Source organism: Siphateles boraxobius, unplaced genomic scaffold (assembly GCF_051911475.1).
Source record: "Siphateles boraxobius isolate OS27281-9 unplaced genomic scaffold, OSU_SipBor_1 7, whole genome shotgun sequence".
Lineage (NCBI taxonomy): Eukaryota > Metazoa > Chordata > Actinopteri > Cypriniformes > Leuciscidae > Siphateles > Siphateles boraxobius.
The window spans coordinates 1,246,710-1,273,247 of record NW_027509197.1 but is presented as its reverse complement, the minus strand read 5'-3'; the positions used below and the strand labels follow the sequence as shown (position 1 = coordinate 1,273,247).

Genomic DNA, 26,538 nt, shown 5'->3' with positions numbered 1-26,538 from the left:
GTCTAGTTTTGAGTTTAATTAATAAAGTGTGCTGCTTGTGGATCCTGCTTCCTCTGATGATTCAACCACAGCGTTACACCATGCCCATAGTTAAATATACTGCTGGATCTTTAATGAGCTGGGCATATTTTTCGGCTAGAGGTCCTGGACATCTTGTTCAGATACATGGCATCATGGATTCTATCAAATACCGACAGATATAAAATTAAAACCTGACAGTCTCTGCTAGAAATCTCATAAAGGGCTGTGGTTGGATCTTCCATCAGGACAATGATCCAAAATAAACATCAACACAAAAATGTGTCACTGAGCACAAAATGAAGCTTCGGCCACGACTATCTCAGTTCACTGATCTGAATCCTATGGAAAATGAGTGGGCTGAACCGAAGAGAAGAAGCACTAACATGGATCTGGGAATCTGAAGGATCTACAGAGATTCTAAATGGAGGAATGGTCGCTTATCTCCAAACTCATCAGGCATTATAGGAGAAGAGCTGTTATCTTGGGAAAAGGAGGCAGATTTTTTTGTTGTTGAATAAAACAGTGCCAATAATTGTGGCCAATGTGTTTTGAAGAAAAATGTTTATTTATTCCCACACATTTTCAATTATTTTACTTCAATGTAAGGTTGGAATTTTGTGCTTTTTTAAAATAAAAGATCAACAAAGGATTAACAAAGCAGATTTATTTTTACAGGCTTCTTTGATTCATATTTACCAAGGGTGCCAATAATTCTGACCACAACTGTATATATGTATTTTTATATGAACAGTATATACAGTATACATTTTAAATACTTAATTATATATAATTTAGCAGCCAGAGCAGGAATCAAGGCTACATTTGTATAAGTGTTTGCATGTTTCACGACAGCTACAGATAAAGCCACAATAAGCACGCGGATTAAACTTGTCAATCCATTTTGATAGATGACACAGAGGAACGTAAACAGTGAACTCTGACCAATAAGTGGACAGTTTTACTCACATGTGACTTGAATGAACACATTTTGGTACGGTTTGAATCGTTGCCTTGTGAAAGTGAACGGAACCAAGAAGAAAATGCAACATTGTAACAAATGAAGTCCCTGTCTCGGAACAAGCAAACGATCTACAGGTCTGAAAAGGCACGAAATGAACTGAATGTAATGTTTTGGACACTTAATTGCATGTTAATTGTAAGGAAAATAAATTTATTTTAGTTTAAATTGATATTAAAAGCATTTAGCTGAACTTTAGAGTGCTTTTTTGACCCACATAAGTAGGACTTTATATGTCATTTAATAATTTCTTCTGTTGTCTTTAGTTAAAGTTTACTTCTGAATGTACTGACAGGAATTTATGGTAAACTAAATTATAAGATGCCATATATGTATTTAAATATATTTGCAATTACACATTTGTAATGATGAAGTCGCAATTTAGTACATTTAAAATGTATTAACTTTGTATGTATTAATTTTGTAATTTTGAAAAACACTACAATTAAAACTCAATTAAAAAAAATGTTTGCAAGTGAGTAAATACATCAAAATAAGTGTTGTATAAATAATACTTTTTTAAAGAATCACAAAAAAGTATACATTGGTGCTAAAGCAAAACTTTTTGACATTACAAAGTGCACTTTTTAAAACTGTACTTAAGTTTAAGAAACAGTGATGAAAGTGTACTCTTTCTTTAAACACACTTAAGTGTCCTTTTATTTCGTTAATATTATTTTATCTGGAAGTACATAATTTTTTCAAATTACATTTAAGATTTCAAGAACACTACAAGAGTGCACTCAATGTAATTAAGCACACCTATGTCTCACAAGGGATTAAGTGAATGGATTTAAACGAATATACCTTTTTAGTGTACAAATGTCTCCAATAAGTCAAAGAATATCCTGAGAATGGAATGTATGTTGTTTAGGAAGACACATGCTGCCCTTAAAAATTATGTTTTCTTAGATGGCCTAAAACTGTCCCTGAGTGTGTGTGTGTGTGTGTGTGTGTGTGTGTGTGTGTGTGTGTGTGTGTGTGTGTGTGTGTGTGTGTGTGTGTGTGTGTGTGTGTGTGTGTGTGTGTGTGTGTGTGTGCTAATATATGGGCATGTGAAAGTGTGTGTATGAGTTAATAGATGGCTCTGTCTTGAGTGTAGCTGACAGAGGGATTATTCGCTCTCATAACTCGGCAGCTCTGCGGACAGATGTTGCCTGCCAGACACTCGTTTGTCATCCTGCAGCAGGCCGACGCGTCCCTGGCCCACAGTCTGTGTCTTAAAGACTTAAACACTTACAACTCCACCTCACTGATATACAGCAGCTCATCTGAGATACGACCCGCTCTACTGAATAAGTTGAAGACTCGCTTAACTGCTTCTCTGCAGCAAAAACTCAAAACTGAAGTGCTGATGGGTTGTGGGGTTTGATATACTTCAGTCATTATTGTCACTCAAACATATATGGAAAAAAGTTGTACAAAAAAAGGTTGGGTAGGGCTCACACAGCAAAATCCCCAGAGTTAAATGAACTCTGCTCAGAGTGCATATGGTCACACTCTAAAGAATTTTAAAGTAACTCTGAATCAGAGTTAAAGTGAATGAGATAATTAAGTAATTAATTAAATGATGATCAAGAATTAGTGATGAACACCTGCTGGTAACAAGCAGAATCACTTAAGGAAAGAGAAACACAAGAACTACAGTACAACTGACTTACAGCAACAGCTGAGATGAAATCAACTGAAGATAAAATAAGATATTAAAGCCCAGTTTCACAGACAGGGCTTCGATTAAGCCAGGATTAGGCCTTAATCAGGACATTTAAATCATGACATTTAAGTTGTTTTTTTAAACGTGGCTTAGAAAAAAAAACATTACTGATGTACATCTCAAGACAAAACAATGGCACTGACGTTTGATATGTCAGTGCAAGTTGTTTTCAGTTAAGTTTAGTCTGGGACTAGTTTTAAACCTTGTCTGTGAAACCGGCCTTAAATCTCTTAAGATCTCAACAGAGGATGATTAAACAACTCCACAAACAGCATTACCAACTTCACTTATTAGTAACCAGATTGACTATATTTCTGTCATTCATCTACATAAGTTCTTTTTGAGAATTAACAGAGGTTTAGAATTAGAATTAACAAATGTTTGGTCACCATTATGGTGATCAGTGTTTCATTTATTGGGCAGTTTGACTCATGGCTTTTTATGTGAGTTTTTTGCAAAGCGCACCCGAAACAAAGGTGATCAGGTGATCTAGTTTTCAGCATCATAAAATAGAATAATTCACTAATCTTATCCCTGACCAGAAGTAGTTATTTGTTATATTCACCAACAATAATTTCTTGCAACAGATCAGACATTCTGAATTTAGATTTTCAAATACATTGTAAGATTTTTTTCAGACACACACGACATCAAGAATCAGCATATGAATCTCAACAACGGTGACATGCTTCATGCCACAATGCATGCTGGGAGCCATGAGTTTTATAATATGGTGGCTCCCAGCATGCATTGCAGCATGAAGCATGTCACCATTGTTGTGTTTAAAGATGTATTTTATTATTTTATACCCCAAATCGACCTCCTGACAGGGTTATTATCGTTAACTAAAACTAAAAACATGAAGAAAAAAAAATTTCAATACTTTAAATAAAATAAACATTAACTGAAATAAAATAAAATATAAAAAACTTAAATGTATTTTGTCAGCTAGTTGCCAAGGCAATATTTCTCATGTTTGTTTAGTTTAAGCTGAAGTATTAAAATAACTAAAACTAAATAAACTAGGACTAAAAACGTCTCGGTTACGTATGTAACCCTAGTTCCCTGATAGGGAACGAGACGCTGCGTCAAGCTGTGGGAACGCCCCTGCGTTGTGCGTCATGAAGCACGTATGGAATCAGTCCAATGGAGAGACGGAACGTCATAGGCGGGTGACGTCATCGACCAGGAAACTATAAAGCACCCCCAAAACACAAGCGCGACAGCTTCTGATAGGCCTGAAGGAAGCGCTAACGGGCATGCTGGGAGTATGGCAGAACGACGCAGCGTCTCGTTCCCTATCAGGGAACTAGGGTTACATACGTAACCGAGACGTTCCCTTTCAAGGGAACTCGAGCTGCGTCAAGCTGTGGGAACGCCAATACCCACATCGCCATAGGAGCAAATGACCGTCATGTGGGAACTAGCGCACAGAGGACGAGAGCACCTGCGCCCCAGGAGTGGAACTTAAGTCCAATTCATAGAACTTAACAAATGTATGCGGTGAGGACCACCCAGCCGCATCACAAACATCACTTAGCGATACTCCTGACAACAATGCCTTAGAAGCAGCCATACTCCTAGTAGAGTGGGCTCGTACAGCCAAAGGTGAAGGCTGACCAGCCGACTCATAAGCAAGTGAGATGGCCTCAACCACCCACTTGCTCATTCTCTGTTTAGAAGCGGGACACCCTTTCCTGGGTGGCCCAAAGCACACAAATAACTGTTCTGATTTCCTCCACAGGGCAGCTCTGTGGACGTAAGTGTCTAACGCCCTAACCGGGCAGAGAAGGTTAAGTTTCTCCTGATCTGATGACACAAAAGGAGGAGGATAGAAAGCCTGCAGCACTGTAGGTCTAACAGCATTAGTAGGGACCTTAGGGACATAACCTGGTCTAGGGTATAGAAAAGCCTTAACCATACCAGGCGAAAACTCCAGGCACGAGGGTGCAACCGACAGAGCCTGCAAATCTCCGATTCTCTTAAGTGAGGAGATTGCAAGCAGAAAAAGAGTTTTATAAGTGAGAAATTTCTCAGAAACTTCCTCAATAGGTTCAAAGGGGGCCAAAGAAAGGCCCTCTAGTACAATGGCCAAATCCCAAGTCGGCACCCTCATACAAACTGCAGGCCTCAGTCTCAAATTGCCACGAAGGAAGCGAGTTATAAGTGGGTGTCTCCCAAGAGAAACTCCACTGAAAGGGACATGGTAAGCAGCTAGTGCCGCCACATACACCTTTAGTGTGGAGGGGGATAACCCTGGACGGAGCTCTGGAGTGAAGGATGGTCTCAACAACCTCAGTTGAGAGACCAGATTCTATGAGCTGGGCCCCTCAGAGGCCAAGCCCACAGTTTCCACAACTCTGGACGGGGGTGAAATATCGTATCGACAAAGAGCCCCCAACACAGGCCCTTTGGATAGGAACCAGGTTTCTTTCCACATGACCAGAGCACAAAGGCACCGCCGCGTGACTTTGATCGTGCGGAGGGGATTTCCCCTCGGGGAGAATCCCTTGGTCCGGAGCCACCACTGCAGTGGTCTCATGTACAACAGGCCGCAAGGTATAACGTTGGACACTGCTGCCATCAGACCCAACATTCTCTGAAACTGTTTTACAGTGCGTAGCTGGCCTAGCTTTACTTGTTTCATAGCTGAAAGAATCGAAGCGATGCGGGTCGGAGAAAGTCGTGCCCGCATCGAGACCGAATCCCAAACGACGCCCAGAAAAGTGGTCTTCTGAGAAGGAGATAATACACTTTTCTTTGCGTTCAGCCTCAACCCCAACTGTCTTATATGAGCGAGAACGACATCTCGATGCCGAACCGCCATCTGCTCTGTCTGAGCTAAAATCAACCAATCGTCGATGTAATTGAGGATACGAATGCCCTGAAACCTCAGGGGCACTAAAGCTGCATCCATGCATTTCGTGAAAGTGCGGGGAGATAAAGCTAGGCCAAATGGAAGAACCTTGTACTGGTACGCCTCGCCCCCGAAGGCGAACCTCAGGAACTTCCTGTGTTGTGGAAGGATGGAAATATGGAAGTACGAGTCCTTCAGATCTATCGTGACAAACCAGTCCTCGGATCTGATTTGTGACACGATCTGCTTGATAGTGAGCATCTTGAATTTTAGCTTCCCTACCGAGCGATTCAACAGGCGCAGATCTAAAATTGGACGCAACCCCCCATCCTTCTTTGGAACGATGAAATATCGGCTGTAAAAACCTGACCCCAAACTGGGAGGAGGAACCCGTTCTATAGCCTCCTTTTGAAGGAGCGCTTTCACCTCTTGTTCCATTACCAGAGCCTGCTCGGGGCCCACCACTGTGGGCAGAACCCCTCTGAATTTTGGTGGACGACACCAGAATTGGATAGCATAACCCTTTTTTACTGTGTGCAGAACCCACTGAGATATTTTTGGAAGGCTTTTCCACTCTGCCAGAAATACTACTAAGGGTACCAGTCTCTCGAGACTGGCCTCTGGTGTAGCTTGAGCAGCAAACACAGCGCCCTGTAACGGCGCACCGGCAGGGAACGACTGGCTTAACTGCTCTGAGACTCAGGACTTCTTCTTTGCCGAAGCCTTCTTGGCCATAATAACTGTCCTCAGATCAGTTTTGCCAGAGGACTTCGGCTGAGAGTGCCGCGTCTGGTCCCACTGTTTGGAAGGGGGAGTGCGAGAAGCGACACTCTGCTTCTGTTGCGCCCTATGTGAGGAGCTGACTGACGGCCTGGACTGCTCCCGCCCAGCAGTACCGAGGACATGAATTTTAAGAGGCATAAATTTCTGAAACGCTGCCGACTGTTTCTTCTATTCCTGAAATCTATCTATGACAGTATTGACAGAATCACCAAAAAGACCATGAGGAGAGAGCGGAGCGTCCAAAAGAAAAGCTTTGTCTTTTTCTTTCATGCCAGAGAGATTTAACCATAGATGCCTCTCTGCGGCCACCAGGGCTGCCATAGTACGGCCCATTAGCTTGGCCGACTCCTTGGTGGCGTGCAGAGATAAATCTGCAGCCTGACGCAGTTCGCGAACTACGTCAGTGCTGACCTCTTGAGTGTCACTCACATCCTTTAATAAGTCAGCCTGGTATGCCTGCAAGATGGACATCGTGTGCAGGCATGCCGAGGCTTGACCGGCCGCCGAATACGCCTTCCCACTAAAGCTGATGTACTTCTAAGAGGCTTAGAGGGTAAAAGTGGTGCTTTAAAAGAAGATGCAGCTTCAGCAGAAAGGTGACTAGCAAGCGCCTCTTCTGCTTTGGGCATCGCCCCATAACCATGAGATTTTGCCCCCACAATGTTTGAATAAGTGGACGTTTGAGGGCTAAAAACACGATAAGAGACCGGCTTTTTCCACGATCTCGAAACCTCTGTGTGGAGATCAGGGAAGAAGGGCAAGCACCGGCGTGGAGGTTGAGAATGGGAAGGCAAAAATCTTTCATCTAATTTAGATTTTTCTCTAGACTCCTGCCTAACAGCTGGCCACTCGATGCTTAACTTAGAAACAGCACGAGTGAGCACCTCCATAAGCTCCTCACTTTCGGGAGAGCGAGATGGCGAATCATCGACATCTCCCGCATCCAGACTAACAACATCCAGATCCTCAGAACTGGATAGTTGCAGTACTGGGGCCTCAGTTCGGGGGGAAGAAACCGCAGAGCGTGCTTCCGAACCCGAGACTGAGGCACTGGATCTAACAGGTAAGGGCTGAGATAGGGCAGAGCCCGTCTCAAGCCCCGCTGTTAGATCCATCTGCGATCCCCACGAATGACGTCGCCGCTCAGCCTCGGCATAAGCGGGACCCGATCCGCGGGGAACGCGAACCGAACCACTCTCCTCAAAGAGTGATCGGCGGGAGCGGAGCGTTCTAAGAGGCAAACGCTCGCAATGCTCACAATCAGCCCCCTCGAGAGCTGACTGGGCATGCTGCACTCCCAAACAAACAACACATAAGCTGTGTGTATCCCCGCCCGTTAAATAGCGCGAGCAGGGAGGAACACACTTCTTAAATTGTTGTTCGCTCGCCATTGTCTCTCAATATAACATCATATATATATATATATAGTTTTTTGAAAAAGTGAAACTCCTGCTTAGTGACAGACAAAAACACTTGAGACAGATCCACATATAGCGCTTACTGAAGGCATAGAAGCTGTCGCGCTTGTGTTTTGGGGGTGCTTTATAGTTTCCTGGTCGATGACGTCACCCGCCTATGACGTTCCGTCTCTCAATTAGACTGATTCCATACGTGCTTCATGACGCACAACGCAGGGGCGTTCCCACATTTTGACGCAGCTCGAGTTCCCTTGAAAGGGAACTAAAACTTAATAAAAACATAGGCATGTTAAAAAAATTAACCAATAAAAACAACATGATTATTAAAACGAGCTAAAATTAAAAAGAAAACAGAAAATATTAAATTAAAATCCTATTCCAGATATTAAAAAAAACAACCAATAGTATATCAATGATACTAAAATAACACTGCCTCCAGTGCTAAACCAAACATTGTCAGAATAATAACACATAGCAACAATATGCTGCATTTATAACCTGAAATCTGCAATTATTGTTTGAAAGTTCTGGGAGATTTTTGGATAGTGACGGCATAAAGAAAAGTTGAAAGAACATATTGATTTTAGTGCAGGACTGTAGAGAGGTAAAAGTATTTGATTTCTAGCCTTTTACACAAGAGAATCTGTTTTGAATAGCTGTTCTTTGGCACAGGGTTTTACCTGAATGTTGTGTTTGTGTTTTCTTTCTGTAAGGAGATGAATGCGAACAGGCATTTGTTCTGAACAAACACAGTTGTCCCTTTAGATTTGTAATTTATTTACCATCACTAAAGGAGGTCAGTCCAGTACGTTTGCTCCTATCTCACTCAAGCCCGTTGTGCCTTTGTGTGTTTTATCTGCAGGAACCCATCGCCTACCCTACGCCACCCTGAGCACTGGTGCAGGAGTTTTAGCCACTTCATTGCTCAGTGAGTACAACAGCTTTATCATTCTGTCCCTGTACAGAGGAATCTCTCACTCTGATGTGTTTTCTCACTAGTATTGGGTTTTATTGTTTCCTTGGTCAAACAGTGGTGGACAAAGTACACAAATCCAGTACTTGAGTAAAAGTACAGATACCCTAATTAAATATTTATCCAGTAAAGGTATAAGGACTCATTTTCAATCTTTTTTTTAATAAAAGTACAAAAGTACTTGATTTTTAAGTATTAAATGTAAAAAGTACTGATTGATGAACCAGTTTTATTATTTATTCTAGCCAGCAGTTGTCAGACTAGTCATTAGTCAGCACCAAGAAAGATAAGTGCAGACATTTAATATGTATTTATCTGCCTAAAAAATAAAAATAAAATTGTACTATATCAAAAATGTAACTTCAGTATACTTAAAATATCAATTAAGGTTATTGATAATTCAAGTGTGCAAATAAGTGAAATATTATTTGAAAAAATTAGGAAACACTAGATTTGTGTTTGCCAGGGTTTCAAAACAATATACAGGGCTTGAAATTAACTTTTTTGCGCACCAGTCACTGTGGCTAGTTGTTTTCCAAAGTTACTAGCCACTCAGCATTTTCACTGGCCACAATTCAGACATCGATACCATGGGGGAATACTGCCATATAGATGTTTTTAATGTTATCTCACAATTTGGCAGCAGGTATTTTAGGCTGCTGTCACTTTAAGACCCAAATCACTGACCTATTATGTCAGATGCCATTTAAAATACCAACAGATACAAATCTAAATATGACAGTCTCTGCTAGAAATCTTATAATGGGCCGTGGTTAGATCTTTCATCAATGATCCAAAACAAACATCAAAATCAACACAAAAATAAGTCACTGAGCACAACATTAAGCTTCCTCCACGACTATCTTAGTCCCCTGACCTGAATCCTGTAGAAAACTGAAGAGGAGAGTGTATCAACATGGATCTGTGAATCTGAACTGTATAGAGGAATGATTTCTGATCTCTTGTCAGATGTTCTCTAAACTCATCAGGCATTATAGAAGAAGACTCAAGAGCACTTATCTTGGCAAAAGAATAAAAGGGTGCCGTTAATTGTGGCCAGTGTGTATTAGACAACAAAATTTGACAATAAGATTTTCCCCCATTTTCAATTGTTTACTTTAATGAACGGTTACATTTATGTGAACTGTTTGAATAAAAGGTACAATGCAGATTTAGTGCTAGAGCTACCAGAAAATAGTGCTAGTCAACTGACAGAGCAAGAGACAGGAGAATACACGCATAACAAACCAGAACAAGATCAACAAAGGGAATATAAAGGGCAGGAGGTGACAAATAATCAGCGAAACAAGAAGATGAATGAGCAAACGAGGAGGAGGAGCCACAACAGATTGAACAGGAGGAGGACAACATGCAAGACCAAACGAACAACCAAACCAAGATCTGACACAAAAAGCACAGAAAGACTAGATGTGATCGGAGTGATACTGACAGCTTTTTTGTGTAAAATGTTTTGTTTTAGTATTATCTTTATATGATCAAATTAGCATTATCAAATGACTCTTGATATTTTTGATATCTAATGCAATGACATTCTGATATTCTAAATACATTTTGTGGTGCTTTACCTCTATTCTGTCTCTAGGCTCAGCCGTAATTTCATTTGACAAAGCAAATGCTGGCTATTTCTGTATGAGCAAAACATGCAGTGAGAACTTCCCACAAGCGCTGCTCAGATATACGGTCTAATTCCTGTCAGAGAGACTGTAAATAAAAGAGGCCCAGCTCTGTGCGTATAAGAGCAATGATTATTATTTCATTATTGAGAATGAAAACATCAGAGAGAGGGATGCTGTGTGCACAGCAGGATGGCTGTGAATGCTAATTGACTCATTTATTTGTGTTAGTTGTTCATTTGTCAGTGTGGCGGCCGGGTCTGCTGGCCGCTCCTGATGAATTAAAAGCACAGACGGAGTCATATTCATAAAGTGTGTTTGTGCATGTATCTGTGTGCTAGTGGGATTTTATCCTGACTGCTCTTTAAGTGCTCATGAGTGTCTACTCTATGTGTACAATTTGCCACACAAATGGAAGGTTTGGTGTTGTGGTTAAAACTCAAGGTTGGATGTTCTTTCTGGGACCACAATGGTTGAACCATTAACTATCACCAGTGTGCCCTTGAGCCAGGCACTTAACCGCAGGTTATCCCAGGGGAACATCCGTTTTGAAAGGTTTTGAAGGCCTTTCACAGGTATAATGTATATACTGTATTCATTACTGTAGTATACCTGTGGAAGTTTAAAATGTTTTCCTGACAGTCTCTATATTTCCTCAGGTTATTTTTTATGTAAGGAGGGGGGCATCGAGGATAAAAACTTTGGGAATGGGAACCGCATGGTTTATATCATAGTATAGTATATTACTTTAGTATACTATAGGAAGTACATGTTGTTAATTAATATTACTCAGTTCTTAAAAGTATAATTACACCAATGAAGCCTTAAAATAAAGTGTAACCCTGAAATGTTATGTTTGCTGTAATAAAAAATATACTGTAATAAACTATATTTTAATTTAATGTAATTAGTTGTGATCGACAGTTCAATTATCACAACTCTCTGAATAGTTTCAACATGCTAATTCATATGACAAAAGTTATGTTCTCTTAGGAGAGGTTCTCTCGTATTGCGTAAGTATAGCTTACGCTACGGGAAAGATTCATCTTTTCGAGATATTGAAGCCAAAAAATTATCCTTAATTTTTGTATCAATTGTCTACGCAGTGCAGCAGCTAGCAGACCTAGAGCAGGCTGTCTAGCGTGCTCATAGGCTGCCCTGCGGGAACTGCAGCAGCCTATCACTGAACCCAACGTGACGTCACGTCCGAAGCGCCTTCACAGCGTCAAAGCCCGCCAATATGGGCGTGGCTTAGCGTATATAAGCAGGGTTCGTAGGCTGATTCTCTGATTTTTCATCTCTTCAGCGAAGCTCTTGCATCACTGGATCTAGAGAGAAGCCGCCGCCGTCGAGAAAGCGACAAACCAGCTTAGGACAGCGCCTGAAGAAGCCGGCCGTCTTCACCACCTTCAGCCATCCGTCGGGCTACGCTATCCGGCAACATATCCTTTCTTGCAAAACTTACTGTCTAAAAGAGCAGCAAGTGTCTTTTTCAAGATGCCTCGCTCTTCCTGCGGCTCGTGCAGAGCCCCGCTCAGCGACGGAGACCACCATGTGATCTGCGCTCTCTGCCTGGGCCAGGAACACGCAGCTCTTGCCCTCTCGGGGGTTTGTGAGCTCAGCGACGCACTTCCGATGTCGACCCTGCGGGCTCGGCTCGAAGTGTTCAACCCTCAAGCTGTCACTCCACCCTTTGCAGGACCGCGCAAAGAAGCGCTGTTCTCAAAGACCGCTGGAGCCGGTGGCCACCGCAACGCGCTCGCCGGACTCTCCCTCGAGCGTCTATCTCTCCTTCTCCGCCCGCCCTCCCGGACGCGCAGCCGCCGGCTCCCGCCCGCGCTGCCGCCGCCTCAGGGGACGAGGCGCTTGATATGGATGAGGATGCGCCACTGACAGCTGTTCTAACCGCGGCTAGCTTTCTTTACGTTACAAGAAAGCTACCCCATCCCTCATGCGGCACCGGCAAAATGAGATAAGAGTGTGTTAGTCCCGCCGAGGCCGGACTATCCCCCATTTCTCAAACATTTCTCAGCTCCTCTTAATTCGAGCGGCTGGTAATGTCAATATTGCAGCATGAGCCTGTTATATAACACGCTAGCCTGCAAACAAACGCCGACACACAGAAACTGTGATGACGCTCTCTTTATCTGCTCGCTCTAACTGAAGCTGATGTCTTTTCCCAGGTGTGGCTCAGTGGCGAAAGCCACAGCTTCGCGCCAGAGACCCGTGTTCGTTCCCGGCTCTCGCAGCTGCGGCTCTCCTCAGCGAGCTGCCGTATTTCCGGCGCTCTTTCCATAGCTTTCGCGCCAGAGACCCGTGTTCGATCCCGGCTCTCGCAGCGTATAAACATTTTATGCAGCTCTCTTCTCTGAGATTGCGGTCAGTTTTCCGACGTACAGAAAGCGAACACGCCCTCCCGCATGCCTCGTGCGCATGCGTCACCGGCGAAATGAGGAAAGAGTGTGTTTTAGTCCCGCCGAGGCCAGACTATCCCCCATTTCTCAAACATTTCTCAGCTCCTCTTAATTCGAGCGGTTGGTAATGTCAAAATTGCAGTATGAGCCTGTTATATAACACGCACGCCTGCAAACAAACGCCGACACACAGAAACAGTGATGACCCTCTCTTTATCTGCTCGCGCTAACTGAAGCTGATGTCATTTCCCCCCTGTGGCTCAGTGGCGAAACCCACAGCTTCGCGCCAGAGACCCGTGTTCGTTCCCGACTCTCGCAGCTGCGGCTCTCCTCAGCGAGCTGCCGTATTTCCGGCGCTCTATCACACGGTCCTTAAAACTCAGGCTACTGCAGTGAGTCATTTAGCAGCCAACGAGTCGGTAACACAACTCGCTCGCCTGCACACAACCACCGTTTTTACGATGAACCAGAGAAATCTCAGAAAGAGCATAATGTCTGGTTATCCGGCTCACGCCGGTGGTGTTTTAAGTGTAGAAAAAGTGCCCACGCCACAGTGCTCACCCCTACACACAAACACGGCATTTCCCGTGTCACCCAGAGAGCCCACTCTCATAAAGCTGGCAAATGCCACTCGATTGCCCACGTGTCCGTGCCCACATCTACTATCTGCTCGCTCTATTACACGGCCAAGTCACGCGCATCACAAAGTGCAGACTCATATCAATCAAGCTACAACAAGCACTTCGCACACAGCGCCGCGCGCGCACCGCGAAGTGCAGCCTTATATGAGTCAGAATATGAACGTAAGTCTCGTGCCCGCTTGCAAGCGCTCACGCTTACTACATGCACTTCGCCCACGGCGTTAAATGCGCGTCACAAAGTGCAGCCTCATATCGGTCAAGTTATGAATGTAAGTCCCGTGCCCGCTCACGAGCGCCCACGCTTACTAACATACAAGCCGCCCATGGCGCCTCTCCCGCATCACAAAGTGATAATAAAGCGCTCCCCATTCAAAGCGATCGGGACGCTATATATCTGCGATCAGAACCTGGAGGCCATTCTGTCCCTAGCTGCACATATAAAAGCATGGGAAGTGATTCCAGAGGTATCAGAATGGGTGCTAAGCACAATAAAGCAGGGCTATGCGTTAATGTTCGCTCGCCGTCCCCCTCGCTTTCGAACACGGACCGCGACGACAGTGAATGCAGAAGTAGCACATCTACTTCGTTCAGAAATAGAAAAGCTGCTGTGCAAAAGGGCCATAGAACTGGTACCGCCTTCTCTGAGCGAGTCAGGCTTTTACAGCCGTTATTTTCTCGTGCCCAAGAAGGACGGGGGCCTCAGACCCATACTAGATCTGAGACATTTGAACAAAGCTATTATGAGAAGACCTTTCAAAATGATTACAACCAGACGACTCCTCGCGCACGTTCGCCCAGGAGACTGGTTTATATCTCTCGATCTAAAGGATGCCTATTTTCAGATTCAGATAATACCCCGTCACAGGCCATTCTTGAGATTCGCCTTCGACGGTCAGGTTTATCAATACACTGTCCTGCCGTTCGGTCTGTCCTTAGCACCCTGTACATTCACGAAGTGCATGGAGGGGGCACTCGCCCCCTTGAGAAACCAGGGCATGCGAATTCTGAACTATCTGGACGATTGGCTGGTTCTAGCACAATCAGAGACAGAAATACTGCCTCACAGAGCTGTGCTCCTCAGTCACCTGGAAAGCCTGGGTCTCACGGTCAACTGGACCAAGAGCTCATTAGTGCCCAGTCAGTCAATTTCCTTTTTAGGAATAGAACTGGACTCCGTGGTTATGACGGCCAGCTTGTCAACACTGGCCGCGTCTTTCCAGAAGAACAGCACCGCACCTCTGAAGACATTCCAGAGGATGCTGGGCTACATGGCTTCAGCCTCTGTGGTACTTCAGCTGGGTTTGCTATGCATGCGCCCACTACAACGCTGGCTGGCCGCTCGTGTGTCTCACCAAGCCTGGAAGTCAGGCTGCGCCCCGATCAGAGTGACTCAGAGCTGCCTTACAGCTCTGCAGCCCCGGTTAGCAGCCGACTGGTACCAGTGGGGAGTGAGTATGGGGACTGTCTCATACCGGAAGGTCATCTCGAAAGATGCGTCCAACTCGGGTTGGGGCGCGCTCTTCGAAGGCAGACCAGTCTCTGGCCTATGGTCAGACCGGGAAAAACTCCTCCATATAAACTGTCTGGAAATGATAGCGGTCGAGAATGCGCTGAAGCGTTTCCTCCAATTAATACGGGACCACCATGTTCTAGTCCGCTCGGACAACATGTCTGTAGTGTCCTATGTGAACCGTCAGGGCGGTGTCAGATCCAGAAACCTCTGCAATCTGGCAGAACGCCTCCTCGTTTGGTCTCAGCACCATCTGCGCTCACTGAGAGCTGCGCACGTGCCAGGCCACCTGAACGACGGCCCAGACAGACTGTCCAGGGACAATGTTCCCCCTGGGGAATGGTCCCTGCACCCCCAAACAGTCCAGTTGCTATGGCGCCTTTTTGGCAAAGCGGAAGTCGACCTATTTACGTCACAAGACAACACTCACTGCCCAAAGTTCTTTTCAAATAACCAGGACGCGCTGGCCCAAACCTGGCCCAGCCGGCCACTATATGCATTCCCTCCGGTCTCTCTGTTACCACAGGTAATCAAGAGAATCAGGGAAACGCGCCAATCAGTGCTCCTCATAGCCCCGCGTTGGGAGAACCAGACTTGGTTCCCGGAGCCGACGTGGCTGTCACATACAGCCCCGTGGCCTATTCCGGTGAGAGCATATCTCCTCTCGCAAGCTCGCGGCTCGATCTGGCATCCCCATCCAGAGCGCTGGTCTCTGCACGTATGGTTGACCAACGGTTACCCGTTGCCCTGCCAGACGCAGTAATGAACACTATCACGCAGTCTAGAACTCCTTCTACCAGAAGGCTCTATGCGTTCAAATGGTCTGTGTTCTCTAAATGGTGCCCTGACAAAAATCTGGACCCACGGGAGTGTGGGGTTTCGCGGTTGCTCAGTTTCCTTCAAGAGCTGTTGGAAAAGGGAAGGTCCCCTTCCACGCTCAAAGTCTATGTGGCAGCCGTCGCAGCATTCTCAGAATCAACGCACGGCCAGTCAATAGGCAGGAACGAGCTCATCATCCGCCTCCTCAGAGGAGCCAGAAGGATGATTCCTCCGCGCCCCCCCTTCAGTTCCCATGTGGGATCTTTCTTTGGTCCTCGAGGCCCTGAAGGCATACCCCTTTGAACCTTTAGACTCTGCGGATCTAAAGTACTTATCACTTAAACCGTTTTTCTGATCGCTCTGTCGTCAGTCAAACGTGTGGGGGACTTACACGCACTGTCTGTTAGCGCCGCGTGTCTTGAGTTTGGCCCGAATGACTCAAAAGTCATCCTCAAACCTAGACATGGCTATGTTCCTAAAGTGATTGGCACTCCGTTCAGAGCACAGGTCATTTCGCTATCGGCTCTGCCAGCGTCCGATAGTGAGAGTGATGTTATACTCCTCTGCCCGGTCAGGGCGCTGAGAGCTTACATTATGCGCTCCGCCCCTTTCAGGTTTCAGCTTTCAGCTTTTTGTTTCATTGGTGGGCGCACCAAGAGTCTTGCCGCCTCGAAACAGAGTCTATCCAGATGGATAATAGACGTGATTGCAGCTGCCTATACAGCAAAAGGTCTGCAATGCCCCCAGGGCGTCAGGGCTCATTCCACCAGAGGCGTGGCCTCTTCTTGGGCATGGTCCAGTGGAATTTCCATTCATGACATATGTGTGGCGGCGGCATGGGCTTCCCCTTCCACCTTTGTCAGATTCTATAATCTGGAAGTTCCCGCCCTACAGGCGAAACTACTGTCAGTTTAGTGAGAGGTCAGTTCTGCCCAGATACTATCATGCGCAAACTACTCTCATATGACTAGCTCTTCTGGTTGAGCTGCACTGTATCAGGTTATGTGCTATATGCCTATACATTGACCGGCGTCGCCGCTCTGTATTCCCTGTGAGTGCTTATATACGTGCGCTTATATATACATGCGCTAATTCCCGCTGATCTGGGATCCCCAAAATTCTGGGACTCATAAGTGGATGCTAGCGCGCACGGCGTTGACGAGGGGTTCCCGTAGCGTAAGCTATACTTCCGCAATACGAGAGAACCTCTCGTAAGAGAATGTACTCGGTTACCTAACGTAACCTCGGTTCTCTCTAGAAGAGGGAACGAGTATTGCGTAACCTGCTATGCTTGTGCCACGAGCGTTCTTCGCTTCGCAAAGCGCCTTCATTGGATGTGACGTCACGTCGGGTTCAGTGATAGGCTGCTGCAGTTCCCGCAGGGCAGCCTATGAGCACGCTAGACATCCTCCTCTAGGTCTGCTAGCTGCTGCACTGCGTTGACAATGGATAAAAAAATTAAGGATAATTTTTTGGCTTCAATATCTCGAAAAGATTAATCTTTCCCATAGCTTAAGCTATACTTACGCAATACTCGTTCCCTCTTCTAGAGAGAACCGAGGTTATGTTAGGTAACCGAGTACGTTTCCATCCGCCCATTTTTATGCGCATTTTGGGATATCTCATAAAAAAATGCTGGATGGAAACACCAAGATGTGCATAAATTATATAATTGTGCATAAAAGACCGAATTTTACCCGATAAATCGACATGCACATGAACTACGTTTGAAACACATAAGAAATCCCTCAATGTGCAGCAATAAAAACTCACGTGACTTTTCCTAAACAGTAGATGTGATTAATAAAAACTAACGTGACTTTTCCTCAACAGTTGATGTGATTAATAAAAACTCAGGTGACTTTTCCTCAACAGTGGATGTGATTAATAAAAATCACGTGACTTTTCCTCAACAGTAGATGTGATTAATAAAAGCTAACGTGAATTTTCCTCAACAGTTGATGTGATTAATAAAAACTCACATGACTTTTCCTCAACAGTGGATGTGATTAATAAAAACTCACGTGACTTTTCCACAACAGTGGATGTGATTAATAAAAACTCACGTGACTTTTCCTCAACAGTGGATGTGATTAATAAAAACGCACGTGACTTTTCCTCAACAGTGGATGTGATTGGATAATTGTACTAACCCGGGATCATTGCAGAGCCTCTCAAATGTTGGTTTGATCATTCTTGAATGCCTGAGCTAAAGTATGTCATCAAAATGACAGTAGCGTCTCACATGATTGCGTTCTCGAACACCAGGCATCTAAATGTGTTTCGTCCGTGTGCTCTGAGATGCAAGTCATTTATGATGTAGGAGAAAAAAGCCACAGTTTCTTCCAGCAACTTCCATTTTTATTACAGATATTTCACAATTTACAGAAGGTTTACAAATTTAACAGAAAGTTGTGATTTTCTACTCTTGAACACATGGTATGGAAAGGGTGGTTTATTTGCAATTTTTTATGCAATATTCCAATTTTGCGCATAGGTTAAATGAGCAACTTTGGATGGAAACATAGCTAATGTTAACGTGTTTGATATTGGAGGACTAGATCTGCTATGCACCCTGTATGGACTTGCTACTGCCAGTAGATACACAAACATGCTGCTGTGAGCATGTAAGATATGCTGCTGCATGAATAGACATACATAAATCCTGTTGCAGATCTAGACAGGTGGAGCTGGGGGAGGAGGAGGGGTTCAGAGGAACCTTATCTCAAACTCTGAAACAGACTTTTTGGTAACACTTTATTTTGATGGTCCCTTTTGAACATTCTGTTGAGTAACTTTGCAACTACTGTCAGTGTGTATGTGTGTGTGTGTGTGTGTGTGGTGCTACAGTAAGTGCACATTGTGTTATCTCAAGGTGCCAGCTGTTTGTTGTCTGCCTGTGTGTATAACCGCACACTGTTATGAATGCGTGTGTAATTGTGCAGCTGAATGTCTTCTCCTCTGCTATCAGAGCATCGCTCATGCCGTGTGCTAATGACAGACCCCTGGACCCAATCTACAAGAGCTGGTCTCAGCCCAGCAGCAGTTTCAGTCTGAGTAAAGCAGGACACTGAGATTTACACTGACACTGGAAAGCAAGAAAAGAAATCCAAACTGGACAGATAAGGAGAAAGGCATTCTTTTAGAAGAATATGGGAATAGACATTTTGCAAAACGAAATTCAGCTAAATTAACATGTAAAGTTTTATCTTGATTTCTCACAACTTTGTGTTTCTCTGGTCAAGTCGGAGTGAACTGGGGATCTAATAGAGTCTCATGACCTCAGGATTTTTGTTAAATAAAACATAACATTTCTGTTTGTTTTTCACCAAACCCTATCATATACCCCAAAACACTTGGAATAAATGACAAGTGTTTAACTTGTATTAATTTTAATAAAAGTCTTAAAAGTCATGTACACTTATGAAAGTGGCCTTTAATTTAATATCATATTATTTACAAGTAGGCTACAGTTTTTGAAAAATATGCTTTTAATATTTGATTTACACTATAAGTGCACATTCAATACAATTAAGAACACTTTTTTCACAAAGTACAGCTACAAATGAAATAAATCCTGTTCGAAAGATCATAAGAAATCAAATAATCATGCCATAAGCCATGGTTGACAGGCCAGTGTGCAGTCCAGAACAACAGAGACCAGCCTGAAGACACATCACACATGATAAGAATGTTTGCACTGAACACTATGGTGATGAGAGAGCGAGACCGGTCAGATGTTCAGACCTCAGAGAGCTTTCTGTGAGGCGTATCAGAGACTGGAGCTGTATGAAGATGTACAGGTGACATGCCTTACCTTCCTGGAGGATTTTACAGGATCTTTTTATCCTGTATTACTCATTTTTCATGTTCATTTGTATGGGACGCTCTATGTTTGCTTGTTCCTCTGCTCTCTTTCTTTCTGTTAGTCTTTTCTCTTTTCACATATTATGTCTCCTCTCATTCTGTATCTGCAGGTGTTTGATCAAAGATTTTGAGACGCGTCCATCAGTGATGCATCTTCTGGAGCATCCGTTCATTAAACAGGCTCATGGGAAAGACACGTCTCTCAGGAATCAGCTGTCAGTCCTCATCCGTGAGCAACAAGACGCGGGCAGCAGGACCAGGACCACCAGGTACACGAACCACGCTGTGTTAGGTGACCTCAGCTCGTCTCTGAAACCAGATCGACATGTTCATGAGCTACGGAGAAACATATTGCGGCACATTTAAAAAAAAGGCAGAGCGTTAAACATCACCACGGGTTTTATAATAGCCTGCCTGTCACAGATTGTCATTTTGAAATGGTTTGAGGTGTTTTTGATTCCTCTCAGGGTCAGAGCAAAGATCATTGTGAGGAGCTTGTCTTGCATTCATCACTGTCTTCTGTAGATGCAGTGTTGTCCTAGTGGATTTATCATGTGTGAATATGAGACAGTGAGACTTGCAGTTGTGACAGTCTAGAAATATACGAATCAGAGTTGTTTATATCACCGTGTCCTCTATCACCTGCGTGTTGAGGGTTTCCTCTTCCCAGCAGATGGCAGTGTTATCTGTGGAGGGATGAAACTCCTCAGGTTTAACCTGAGAGCCGGAGCATTAGATTCAGCATCACGTTGACAGCTTCTATTAAGTCAAACAGATATCTCTGATGCTGTTGTAAATGATACAGGTAAAGCGTTTCCACTGGCTTCTCATCCAAAATACTCATTTAGACACCTCAAAACCTGCAGATCTTGTCGAGGGGAGTGTAGGCCTACAAAATTGTGAATTTAAATGACAGCCATGCCTATAGTAGTCTTAGTGGTTGAGTTGTATTAGCTCACATTCGCCTTTAGATTAGTTTATTAGTGTCCATTGCTGAATATCAAATATAAGTATTTAACGGTGTAGAATGATTTTGTGTACTGTATTCAAAAGCTTTCAGAAGAAAAACAGCATGATTATAGATGAGGCCTATATTTGTTGTTTATTTGCTTTGCCAAAACAAAAAAATAATTGCATTGCAACCGTTCAAAAGTTAATGTTTTTGAAGGAAATATAAAATATCTATATCATGTACACCAAGGCAGCATTTATTTGATCAAAAATACAGTAAACACAGTAATATTGTGATATATTATAATTTAAATGAATTGTTTTCTATTTGAATCTGTTTTAAAATATAATTTATGTGTCTGATCAAAGATGAATTTTCAGCATCATCACTCCAGTGTTCAGTGTCACATGATCCTTCAGAAATCAGTCTAATGATGATTTGATGCTCAATAAACGTTTTTTTTTTTACTATTATCAATGTAGAAAACAGTTGCGCTGCTTCATATTTTTGTGGAAACCGTGATAAATTTTTTCAAAAGAATAGTATTTATTTGAAATATAAATATTTTGTAAGATTATCCCCAGTTTCACAGACAAGTCTTAATCCTAGTCCCAGACTAAAATGAATGTTTGAGCTGTTTCAACTGAAAAAAAAAATTATAATATGTCAGTGCCATTGTTTTATCTTAAGATGCGCACCAGTAATGTTTTTTTCTAAGGCACATTAATAAAAGCTAAATGTCCTAATTGAACGAAGGCCTAATCCTGGCTTAATCTAAGCCTTGTCTATGAAACCAGGCCTAACTGTCTTTACTGTCACTTTTGATCAACTGAATGCATCCTTGCTAAATAAAAGTATTAATTACACACAAAACTTTTGTACGCTCAGAAAAAAGACAACTTGGACCAACTTAAATTTTGACACTCTAATTTGTTACAGACAAATATTGGTTTTCTAAAATTACATTTTATTTTTTAGGTTTGGTTCAGACTTTAAATTTGGATTTAATAATAATCAAAAATCTTCCTTTGCCCAAAGACAAAAAAATTCATACGAAGTAAAAATATTATAAAGAGCATTTACTATACTTAATCAATATATTTTCTAATAGACATGTGCCAAAATTGTAATTAATGGTGCTCAATAATATAATATATTATAATATAATATAATATAATATAATATAATATAATATAATATAATATAATATAATATTTTTTTTTTTGCTTTTTACTACTTAGTTTCACCATAAACAAAAACTAAAACTACTTAAAACTAAGTAGAATTTTCACTTATAAAACAAACAATATTTTATTAATTTAGTTTATTAATTTTATTAATTTTTATTCATTTAAGTTCACTTAACTTTGAAATAACAACATTTATTGTGATGTCTTTTTAAAATATGCATCATAATTTCTCTTATGTTGTGAAAAAAGCTAGCTGCACATCAACTGTTTCTTTAAACGTTTTTCTATGATGAGTGTTATTCGTTTTTAGACTAACTGTACAAAACAGCTTTAAACCGGAAACCACGATTTTATATAAGGCCGGTATAAAATGCACTTTAAATAAATGACACTGTCGTTTCATTTTTTTCAGTTCAATTATGCATTTGGGGTTATGTTGGGTTTTTGTTGCTTGGGAGATTTATTGGACAAAGATAAATCTGAATCCTTCTACTAGAGTGTTACATTAGTACTCTTAACCCTTTAACTATCTCTCTGATTCAGGGTTAGACGAGGACTCACAGTCCTGAATTAATCTAACCCTGATGCACTCAATTCGCTGAAGAGGATTTTCACAGGACTCTTGTTCTGGAGTGTCTATACACTTGTCTTGAGAAAGTAAGGGGTTGGAACTGTTGGCTCTGTGATTGATAGTGAATAAACAGTCACTGGGTTGCCAGATTGTAGCCCCTCGTTCCCCAGGCCACGTATAATCTGGTAGCCTGATAGTGACAGTGAGAGAGACGTAATGGGATTATGAGCTTGGCTGTGCTCTCTCTGTTTAGTCACTGATGGCAAATATCAGTGAAGTGATTACAGAGCGAGGGAACACTGATACACACAGAAACAGCACCACACACACTCAGTCTGTCTCTGTGTGTTTCTCGCACACATAAAGCGCAGCGTATTGTGTCTGTACGCTGTCATGTCCCCGGGGCCCGATGGGTTTTAAGAGCTGTGAAAAGAGCAGCTGCTTCCACATGATCTAAAGGTCAGAAATACAATAGAGGGTCAAACCCTGATGAAGTGCATTCATGACACGCTGTAATAGCCTTTAAACCCCAGAGAATTGACCCCCAAGACCCAGATACTGCAGACATTTTTAGTTTTTTTGGTGTTTGCTAAGGCAAGCATCACAACTACTGTTCCTAATATTAAGGCTTAGGGATTGTAACAAACCTCTAACGCTAAGGGACAGATTTAGTAAACAGGGCAAATTAACGTTTAAGACCCGCTTTTTGGGGGGGCTGTTAAATAATGCCGCAAATACCAGTAAATTGACAAGAGCAAACCTTAGTAAATCACCTTAAAAATCTCAAAAAAATTGCATCTGAAAGGGAAACTCCTACAAACGCATATGCAAAAAGGTCAGCCGCAAAAATAAATGTGTGCACGCCTTTTCAGTGCTAATTTTTAATAACTTGTTTTTTTAATGGCAAAAAAGGGTTTGTGCTGGCGCAAGCTGTTAGTAAATCTGTCCCTAAGTATTAACGTTTCATGTAACTAACTAGTTTTACACCATTTGTGCTGTGAACGTGAATGATACCTCAACGATGTGCCATTACATTTGATCAGACTTCAATTTTTTAACCAGGCGGATGATAAAATGGGCAAAACTTCCCATAGACTTACACTACCATTCAAAAGGCCGTTAGTGTAATTTTTTTAGATTAGCTTTAGATCACAGGACTAAAATTTAATTTTAAAATATAGAAAGCAATAGAAAACAATTATTTTAGGGGACCTATTATGCAAAATTCACTTATATATTGTTTTTGAAAATAATAATATGTCCGCAGTGTGTATACACAACCACCCTATTGTAGTAAAAAATACATCCGATCTCACAAACCCCTTTTTGCCATAAAAAAACGTCTCGGTTACGTATGTAACCCTCGTTCCCTGAGTAGGGAACGGAGACGTTACGTCGGATGACGATGAATGGGGTTTCGCTTAGAACACCTATCGACTTCGAGTATTACAAAACGAGCCAATGGCAAAGAAATGCCATGGGTCTGCGGAATTTGCATAGCGTATACCGCCTTACCTCGTGGGTATAAAAGGAGGACGCCGGCAACAGGCAGATATGTTTCTTCGCTGAGGAGCCAAGACTGAGCTGAGGCGATCCCCGCGGTACAGCGGAAAGTGGCAGGAAGACGTAACGTCTCCGTTCCCTACTCAGGGAACGAGGGTTACATACGTAACCGAGACGTTCCCTTTCGTTGTCACTCCGAGTTACGTCGGATGACGACGAATGGGGTTACCAATCACGCCACCTTCTCAGCTGTCTTCCAGTGCCCTGCGTAAATCTGAGATCCCTGTCGTGAGACTGGCACGGACGAAGGACTCCTATTTAGCACAGGAATACCAAGGTACACTGGGGAGCATATCCCAAAGTTTAGGGGAAATATGCAATTACTGCCAACCCAGAGGGGCGGACTTAGAGAATACACATAAGACCCGAAGGAGACATATGGAGAACACTGGGGTGTCCAGGCGCAGGTGGAATATTTCAACCCCAGGGGTGGCAAGGTGGCTTGCCAAGGGAAAGACACATGCTCAAAGAGGCTTACAGTGGAAATACACATGTGGGGGTCGCTCAGAGGAGGGACCATGCACACGGGAGGCACCTAGCCGACGCGCAGGCAATAGACACTGGCGCCGACGTCAGGAGTGCTGGAGGAGCTCAGGGCTTTCGGGGAAGCTAACCTGAGGAGAATATCGCACGTATCCAGTCCGTGGAGTGGAATGGCGAGCAAGCGAAGACACCTGAGCGGGTCCGGTTCTAGCTGGTTGAAGCGAGTACACGAGAGGACACTGGCTCCACTCGGAGATTATAGAATCTGGCGAATGTGTTAGGTGTCGCCCAGCCTGCAGCTCTGCAGATGTCTGTTAGCGAGGCGCCATGCGCTAGAGCCCAAGAGGATGCCACACTCCGGGTGGAGTGGGCAGTCACACCAAGGGGGCACGTTCGACCTTGCTGCTGGTATGCCAAAGCAATGGCGTCCACTATCCAGTGACAACCTTTGCTCTGAGAGAGCCTTTCCCTTCAGCTTCCCATCATGACAGACAAAGAGCTGGTCTGAGGTCCTGAAACACTGCGTTCTGTCTACATAGGCGCGGAGAGCGCGTAATGGACAGAGCAGTGCCAAGGCTGGGTCTGCCTCCTCCAGGGGCAGCGCTTGCAGGTTCACCACCTGGTCCCGGAAGGGAGTGGTAGGAACCTTGGGCACGTATCCAGGCCGGGGTCTCAGGATCACGTGGGAGTAAGCCGGCCCGAACTCCAGGCACGCTTCGTCAACGGAGAATGCGTGCAGGTCCCCTACCCTCTTGATGGAGGCCAGTGCAACCAGGAGCGCTGTCTTCATTGACTGAACTTAAGCTCAACTGATTGTAGAGGCTCAAAGGGAGCACTCTGCAGGGCAGTTAGAACCACTGAGAGGTCCCAAGAGGGAACGAGAGGAGGGCGAGGAGGATTTAGTCTCCTCGCTCCTCTCAGGAACCTGACGATCAGGTCGTGCCTCCCCAACGACTTACCTTCAACAAAGTCATTCTGTGCGCCAATGGCGGCGAGACAGAATTTTAGGGTGGAGGGAGACAGCCTTCGCTCCAACCCATCTTTTAGGAAGGAAAGCACGACACTGATCGAACATCTCCGGGGGTCTTCTCGGTGAGAAGGGCACCAGTTGACAAAGAGGTTCCACTTCAACGCATAGAGATGTCTCGTGGACGAAGCTCTAGCGGAAGTGATGGTAGCCACCACCGGTGGTGGTAGGGTACTCAAACCTACCTCGTCCCATCCAGGAGCCACACGTGGAGGTTCCAAAGATCGGGACCGTCCCTGAGAAAGGAGAAAAAAACTCCACGATGTTGAAGCACACAGGGAGACACAGATCACTGCACAGATCAGCAGGCACTGTGAGCTCGCTGCAGATCGCCGTCACACCAACACCGGAGAGAGAAGCTCGTCTCGTAGAGCGAAGTCAGAGATGACTGTGGAGTGAAGAAATACTCTTGGCTCTGAAGCGACAACAAACATATCTGCCTGTTGCGGGCGTCCTCGTTTTATACCCACGAGGTAAGGCGGAGATACGCTATGCAAATTCCACAGACCCATGGCATTTCTTTGCCATTGGCTCGTTTTGTAATACTCGAAGTCGATAGGTGTTCTAAGCGAAACCCCATTCGTCGTCATCCGACGTAACTCGGAGTGACAACGAAAGGGAACTAGGAGTTTCCGTTTCAGATGCAAAATTTCTGAGATTTAAATGAATCATGCAAGGTGATTTACTAAGATTTGCTCTCGTCAATTTACTGGTGTTTGCGGAATCTATCTTATTAGCATAGCTCCTCCCCTTTAGTGAGCTCTATACACAGTCTGACATATTTATCTCCTCGCCAGAGCATTTAACAGCAGCATTCAAGTAAGAAATGTATTCTTATTAAAGCTACTTAAGTTATTCAATCAAGAGCAGTGAGTGATTTTCAGTCTTTTTGTTGTTTGGTTCATATTAACAGCATATACAGCAGTAGGTATTGTAGATTACCCTGCTTTCTCTTTAATACACAAATCTAATTTACACGTGATTTCTTTCCCTGCTGTTTAAGTTCACGAAAATAACCGACTGTGTTTATGTGAACTTTGTGTGTTTTTGACATAACCTTGTGTGTATTTGACAGTTTAAGCG

General features: G+C 43.6%; 1 protein-coding gene across 5 annotated transcripts in view; it reads left to right on the top strand.

The window, feature by feature from the left end:
* myo3b (myosin IIIB) overlaps positions 1–26,538 on the top strand; it is a 198,974-nt gene that overhangs the window by 37,700 nt on the left and 134,736 nt on the right. For all 5 annotated transcript variants that reach the window (XM_077217020.1, XM_077217025.1, XM_077217021.1 and 2 more), the window contains 2 exons: positions 8,674–8,739; positions 19,780–19,938. In XM_077217020.1, the coding sequence (XP_077073135.1) occupies positions 8,674–8,739; positions 19,780–19,938 (225 nt within the window). The remainder of the gene's footprint in view (positions 1–8,673; positions 8,740–19,779; positions 19,939–26,538) is intronic.